Here is a 7880-nt window from a genome sequence, read left to right as displayed (position 1 = left end):
TAACAGGACATAAAACTAGTATGCCCACACTTAAGGCGTTGCTGCTTGCTGGGTGCTTAGCTGTAATAATTGGCCAAAAGGGATATGTATGACCTGTGTTGTGTGTAACTGAACAGAGCTTAGACAGACGTTGACAGTGGGCGCTGCCTTACGGACTGCGTGGGTTTGCAATTCAGCGTACTGATCTTCCTGGATGCTTTTAAGACCACTGTGCCACAGCCTGGAACCTAAAGGTCAGACATGACCAAAAAACCCAAAACAACCAACAAACCCAAAACCTTAAGATCATATTTATGTCTTGGCCAATCTTATAAGCAAATTAGACATCTGTTTTTCACTTGTAGTGCAGGGTAATGTTGAAGCTACTTGTGGAAATTAATAAAAGGAGTTTCTCATTTTGTAAGAAGTTTTTTCCACAAGTATATAATTTAATCTAAAAGAGGCAGTCTGTTCTTCAGTGCTGTTTAGTATTCAATTTCTATTGCATATCAAAGACTCACATTTGTGTGTGTGTATGTATTTTTAAAAGTATTTTAAAGTGTGCATCTGGTGGTTTGGTAATTTTCTCTAAATTGCATTTAAATTGGGAATTAGATGAGTGATTCTTTAACTGACTTGTGTCTTTTAGTTCTTATTTGGTTAGTGATATTTAATCTGGAACTATCATGTAATTCCATTATCTTTGTTCCATATCCATAGTCTTGCTGAAATAAGGCTTTTTGTATGGTTTTCATAAATGTTGAGATTCAGATACGTTTTTGTAGGTAAGACTAATGCATTGGGCAGTATTCTTTTCCTTCTCCATGACTTTAGCACAAGTTGTGGAAAAGCTGTTGGGAGTTGTAGGGCGCTCGCCCAGCCTCTCCTTGTCTGTCATGCCCCAGCCAGCGCCGTGGCCCTCTGCCTGGCCTCCTGCGTGCCAGCGTTCTCGCTTTGAAGCCACCAAAACTGCAGTGCTAAGTAGAGGGAGCGATCATTTATCTTGACTTGTGAGCTGTCGTCCTCTTGTTGTCCATTCCTCAAGGTCCGGCTTAAAGGTTTCTCTGTCCTCTCGTGTATCAGCCCCACTCTCCCCAGCTGCTGTCAGCTGGGAACGTGCTGAGGCTGCCTTCTGTCCCCATGTCTGGATCAGAAGAAGTTTCAGTGTAAGCTTGAGAGCAGGGTTTGGTCTCTCTAGGATAAGAAAAAAAAACTTTGCAAATATTAATATTTCTGTGCTTTTTCTAATTCCAGGGCATATTCCCTTGTGGATTCCAGTCAAGTGTCTACCTTCCTGATTTCTATTCTCCTCATAGTCTACGGCAGTTTCAGGTAAGATTTTGCTTTAAGGTTCTGCAGAATTTTTCTTTTTCAAATAAAAATACAGCATGTGACTGAATACAGTTTGTGCCTGTCAATTCATTCTATCTTTGTCAGACTGATAGCTAATGTGAATCGAGTATTTCTTGCTTCTGAAAAGAAAATGGAAAAAGAAGAAAAAAGTAGCTAGCTGGGGTGTCCGGAAGACATACAAGTCTGGTGACTTGTATGTCAAGTTACAAGCATGTATGCGATAACTTAGAATTTAGTCCTTGAGGACAGCTCTGTCACATTGTATTCTGGAGGGTGTAAAAGGATTGCTGGGAGATAGGAATGTTATGATATCAACAGTAGAATTTTCTATATAATGCTTCAGTGTTGGTCAATTCAGCATGTCCTTGCTGTGATTGCAAACAAGTCTGGTAAAACAGGGATTCCCGAATGCCAGTGCTATTTACTTGAGTGTGAGTAACAGCGTGATGGAGAAGTAGGAAACGCCACTCCATCAAAGTGTCTGAGAACTGCTGCAGGGTAAGTTTGAATCTTCAAAAACTAAATTTGCCCCATTTTAGGAGACTTGAGTATAGCTTAGAGAAAACATAGTTGTCCCTTTAGACTTGCATCTTGTATTATGCAGCTTGTTTTAGTGGAGTGGCACCTAAAGAATGAGGTTCTTAGTGACATATTAAAAAATTAATCACAGTATGGAGGTATTGGTTTTTTCAAACTTAAGTACAGCATGTTTTTTGAAGAACATTGCTTCATTTAACAAGTCTGTGGTAAAAGGCCATGTGTTCACTGGGAAGTCTCTGAACTGCTGTGAGTATTCCTGAAACAGATGATAGTGTGGTCATACCCAGGATGTAAGTTGCAGCTGTTAGGATAAAAGGTTTTAAATTGCCATTGTAAGTTAATAAGGTCACAGAATGAAAAAGCTAGGTTTTGGTAAGGGCTGTCCGTTGTTGCTAGCAAGTAGTAGGTAACAGAGCTGCCGATGGAATTAAAGTAGAAGGTTTTAGGAAAACAAAATCTGGAGATGATGAAAGTAAAAAAGAAAGAAAAGGTTGTTTAGTTTTTTCTTCAAGTTTTGAGTCAGGCTAGCATATAGTTAAGGGACTAATTAAAATTTTAACTGTTTGGATTTGTGCAGTTGTCTAAAAAGGAACTAAGCATCTGGTTAGGAGAAGCCGTAGCGTTGATTAAAATTCAATTGTGAAAACAGAATGCAATATAAACCAGCAGGAGTGCTTGGACTTCAGTTACCCGCCTTCCTCAGAGCCCCTTGCTCTTACAAAATGTTTCCCCTGCAGTTTGCCATCCTGTTCCTAGATACACGTGCTCTTTTACCATCTCATCCTGTTTTTTATATTTAAAACTGCTCACCTAAGAAGGACTGCAAACTTCAGAACACCGTAACTCACTGGATGAAGTAGTGGAATGGTGATGGACACCACTCAGCTGAGAAATGCCGTGTTCCAGTCCACTTCCTTTGCATGTCTCCTGAAGACCCGGAGATGCAAGCTGTTGGAGACCAGGATAGGCGCCCATAGTTTTATACACTTCCTATAGGTAGTTTCCTTAGCGATGGCGAAGCTGAAACCCGCAGTTATGATGGTGGCTTCAACAACTTCTCATTCTGTTTAGTCAGCAAGTGAGCTCAAAGCAGGATTTTTTTAGAGAAAATTGTACAGCGGTGTTAACAAAGGGGTCTAAGATACAATGAAGTTATTTAAGAAATTCAATTGTGGTAGTGAGTTGCAGAATTATATTCAACTGGAAATTTCTAAAGTAGTAAAATTAAAACTTCTGGCAAAGTGGGTGGATTTTCTTAGAAAAGAAGAGCGACTTGCCGGAAAGATATAAGTTACAGCTTAGAGTGCTCATTCTCAAATTATGACAATGATGTCGTCATCCTCATTTGAGTCATAAGACAACAAGAAAATAGCACTCCTTAGCTAACCTTCATGTTGCAGAAAGTGGGTTTGGTTTCTGATTTTCAATGTGAAAAGAAGCAAATAGAGTTATTGTGGTATTGCTGGCAAGTGACTTAAACAGAAGAGCAGTAATAGGATCAGAAAGAATTGGGTGGGTGAGTCATTAGGATAAAATCCACATGCGTGGTGGATCTAATCTAATGCAAGAGGCTTCAGGGGAACAAAGGAAAGCCTTGGTCCACTGTCCTTATTCATACAAGCAGCATTTGTTCAAAACCAAAACAAATCAGCAAACCCCAAACCCTCAAGGTACTCAGAAGAATGTCGAATAGCTCATGGGTAAAGCCCTTACCCAGAACAAAGTGCAGTTCACAGAGCTGAGTTCCCTCTTACAGGGGGTGAACGAGTGGTTCCTTCCTGTATTTGTGCTGGGTCAGGGGTTTTAGCTTCAAGCCCTTCTGAATGTCTCTCTCATATACATTCTGACTGTCTCTCAGTCCTTGAACTTGATGTACTCTATTATTGACTGCCAAAGGAGTGAGTGTAATCCTTTAAACCGTTACAAGCTGTAAACTGGAGCATGCAAGTGGATCGGTTAGTTACGGGGTTTTACAGAGGTGAGCTTAGCTTGAAACAGGTTGTTTCCTCCAGGTTCTTGCAAGACAGCCTCCTATTCTTGTCCAAGTGCTTCTCTGTGATTTAAATGTTGGGGTTACTTTGCAGGCAGGCAACAGCTAAATCTTTTTCTATCCTATCACATATCCAGACATGTTCTCTCAGCTTATGTAAAGCCAGACTTAACCCAGAATCTACCTGTTCAGGTAGAAGCAAGAAGAACCAAGAAGCATGGGATGAAGCTGGTGTCTTCTGTCTCTAGGCCGTGGGTACCTGAAGGATGTTTGTAAATAGAAAGTAGTTCAAATGGTGTCCTTAGGGTTGGCTTTAGGACTTGACATTGGCAGAAATCAGGATACGCATTTCACAGTAAAAAAAGAAAGACTGTACTGGGGTGAAACTGGGGGTTTGGGCAGACCTGCTGTCTGAATGTTACAGAGGTTGTCTGCATGTGCGCACGCAAGTGGGTGCACATAAAATACCTGGTGAAGGTGAGATGTTCTTTTCAGAGACATGGGACTTAGGCATTCTTACTCCGCATAGGCAGTGAAAACATTTTTATGTGCACTTTCTGCTGTTTTTACTCCTATTCTCATTCCCACTCCAGTTCTTGTGTTGGAACTTGTCTTTTAATCTCACAGGAACGTTTTATAAGTGATGGTGACAATGTTAGAGCACACAACATATTTTAGGCTCTTTCTCTCTAATATGCATCGAGATTTGATTGGATTAAACTGTCTCAGGTCAGTGGTTGATTCTGATGGTAAGTTTTTATTTAAAGCTCTTGAAATCTGGCAATTCTGCGGCAACCCACAATTCTCATAGTCCCAGAGCTGTTAAGATGGGGGACCGACCTCACTGAGTAAGAGCAAGGAGGAACTTCTCAGTACATCGCCTCTGCAAGTGACTCTGTAGTGCTTGCTTTCATGTTTCCTCCATTGTTTCATAATATTCTCCTGCCGGGTTTCCCCAAAGCGTTACTGCAGTGGAAGCGATCCATAGCCGAGTCTGAACTTTGATGACAGCAATGTGCCAGCAGCTTACTCATTCCTTTGGCCTTAGTGTAACCCTACTGAGTGGCTCCCTGTGGGAGGCTGAGCCGAGTTGCTTTGAAACAGTGTGCTAGAAATCCTGCCAACTTGAACTGTGAGGACCTACAGAAGAAACAACCACAGTTTAGTTTATTGCCCGATGGGAGGTGCTGGCTGAATGTTCCATTTGGAAGCACAGCAGAAACTTGGACAAAAAACCAAATGTTTCTCAGATTGCAATTTCTTTACAGTCCAGTAGTTTTGAGTATATCTCAGAAATATTGTTTTGCAGTGTAGTTTTTAACTTCCTTGGAGGATGTTTTAGTGATCACTTCTATTATGTTAGTGATCGTTTGTAGAAGAGGCAAAAGCCTAATCATAAAACAGCTGGAAATTATTCAGCAGTTGTCTTGGATCAGCAGCTGTGTTGTTAAGCAAAAGTCGTTTCCCAGTTTACATTGTACACTGTAACTTTGTACATGGTAACTTTGGAGGCAGGAATGTTTGTATGGGATGGTGTAATAAATGCTGACACTATTGCAATGAAGGGAGAGGGGCTGAAGTTGCTTGTGAGCAGTAGATCTAATAGTTTGTGTCCAGTTTTCTTTGCTGATAGCAATTCCTTAAATTATGAGTTGCCCGATGCCACTGGGAGAACGATGGTGTGAAGTTCTTGCTGAACTGCGCTCTTTCAGAGAGGAATGAAACGCTGCTAGAGTGAAACAACTTCCACAGCCACAAAATTGTAGAGAAGGTCATGGTGTATCTTTTCCTTGTCCGAGACGTTAGTAGTATTCCTTTCCTTTGCTGAGCACCATTCCTCGCAGGCAGACTGCCACAGGAGTTCAGTGCCTGTTGACCTGGAAGTTCCATTGCAGTACTTGGGTGCTGCTGCAGAGTTAAGACAGGAGCTGTGCAGTGGGAGCTATATGGTGCTTCTGGTAATTCTCTGTAGCTCATTTCAATAAATAAATATGCAGCTAAACCACAGATTACATGCATGTACCGGAATGAGAAACTGTCATGGTGAACTTGATGTTAGTATTTTTATTAAAAACAACATAGAATGTAATGATAGAAATGATTGCTGGCCAAAACTGACCTGAAGTGAAATTCCCCTGTTTCAGCAAGTTATGCCAGAATTTGTTAGGATATAATTTAGAAGTTGCATCAAAGTGAAGAACTGTGGCAAACAAAGGGGTAGAACGGTGTGTTATTTTGGAACTTTTTTAAAGTGCGTGTATCAAAATGAAAAGATGAAGCAGTTACAGCTGAGCCGGCTGCATAGAGGAGCGCTATCAGCTCCTCTGGATTGATTAAATTGTGTCGATTTGTGCTACTTACTCAGAGCTTCCTCTAGCCGTCTGTTCGGTGTGTGTGTCAAATATGTATCTGGTTACTTCCTAGGCCTGGCTGACACTTTTTCAATGGCGTAAAACCTTAAATTCAGCAGACAATTACTCAGAAGCTAGTTTTAGTCATCGTTCAGAACAAGATTTCAGGGAAGGAAATAATATTATTCAAAAAAAATTTGAATGAAAAGGATCAAAATAAAACTTGTAAAGAGTTCAAATTCATCAGAGAATTGAAACGCTTGTTGCATTTCCATCATGTTCTACACTTCCCAGTAAGGCAGATAAATATCTTTGCTGCGGTTTGCTGTTAACACGTACCGGTTCAGACAGTGTGGTCGTTAGTCTCACTATTAGAACCTGTGGGATGTGGTGCCTCATCTCGTAATTGGAAGCTTCTTTTTTTTTTTTTTTCCCTTCTTTTAAATTTTTCCGGTATTTATGGTGTTTTATCTAATAACCAGCATTAAAGGCCTTTTTCAGGGAGAGCGTGCTGTTACGAAATGGTAATGAGACAGTAGCTGATGAGCCTAAATAGGAACTTGAAACTTGTTTGTTAAGTTTTCTTTGTTTCCTGCAGGTCTCTTAACATGGACTTTGAGAATCAAGACAAGGAGAAAGACAGTAGCAGCGCAGCTGGGTCTTTTAATGGCAACAGCACCAATAACAGTAAGGGTTAGCTTTACTCCTTCTCTTTTGTCACTTCAGTTGTTCTGCATCTTCTTTTGCTTCATCCATGCGTGTGTTTCAGCTACATGTGCTACAGATTAACCTGATAGAACAGAACTGTTTTGTCTAGGCACTTACCGTCTTGCTGTGCCCATGGAAGCGAAATGTAAAACATTGACAAAATATTTCCATAATGCATAAAAATTGTGTGCTGCACAATTTGTCGGGTTTTACTGGAAATGGAAACAGATTTACTTTAAAAAAAGCCACCACACAGTTATGAGAAGGGAACGTGATTTCTCTTGGTCTGGAGTTTATCACTATGATGTATGAGCCAGTGCGTAAGTGATGAGAGATCTCGTGGTATGCTCAAAAGTCCATCAGGGAGATTCACCTTTATAAGTAGAGATACTGAAGTATAGAGTTCACATGGCTTTGGACAACTCATTTATAATGGACAATGAAATACGTGTCTACACACAGCCCATTCGGGATGGGGAGTGACATGTCAGGTCCTGCGTGGTGATGGTCCCCTCTGTAGTCTATAAATAGATGGCAGGCAGCTCAGCCATTTGAGAAGCACGGTTTTGCAGGTAAAAATATGAACTTCAGCAGTTAGAGTGGAATGTGGTGTACATGCTGTGCTCACACCTGAGTTTACCTTACAGCAATTTCTAAGGCCATACTCTGAGAACAGGCTCTAGGAGGAATAGTTCCCACAAGTTTTAAAGACAGGAGTGAGTTACGTGAGCAGCCCAGTGCATGAACACCTGAATGCTAAGGTTGCTTTGTTTAAAGTAAGAAATAGAGCATAAAAAGTATAAATTAAATAACATATATGATGTTGTATGTGTCTTCTGCTTTTTTTTTCCTTTTCCTTAATTTTTTTTAAATACAGAGTCTTACAGTTTACATAGTTGTCAAGAGCATGGCTTCCGTCGACAGCACAGAGCAAAGATGTTGCTGTGCTTGGTGGTTCA

The 7880-nt window shown here is 40.7% G+C and overlaps 1 protein-coding gene across 1 annotated transcript in view; it reads left to right on the top strand.

Moving 5' to 3' along the window:
- Nucleotides 1-1233: 1233 nt before the first annotated feature.
- Nucleotides 1234-7880, top strand: part of SPPL3 (signal peptide peptidase like 3) — a gene marked incomplete at its 5' end in the record, with an annotated part of 23214 nt that continues 16567 nt past the window's right edge. Inside the window, 2 exons of the mRNA XM_010139234.1 lie at nt 1234-1311; nt 6812-6900. Coding sequence (XP_010137536.1) covers nt 1234-1311; nt 6812-6900 — 167 coding nt within the window. The remainder of the gene's footprint in view (nt 1312-6811; nt 6901-7880) is intronic.

This window comes from Buceros rhinoceros, unplaced genomic scaffold (genome assembly GCF_000710305.1).
Source record: "Buceros rhinoceros silvestris isolate BGI_N320 unplaced genomic scaffold, ASM71030v1 scaffold36010, whole genome shotgun sequence".
NCBI lineage: Eukaryota > Metazoa > Chordata > Aves > Bucerotiformes > Bucerotidae > Buceros > Buceros rhinoceros.
The sequence above is the reverse complement of the archived record's forward strand: the minus strand, read 5'-3'. Positions and strand labels throughout refer to the sequence as shown.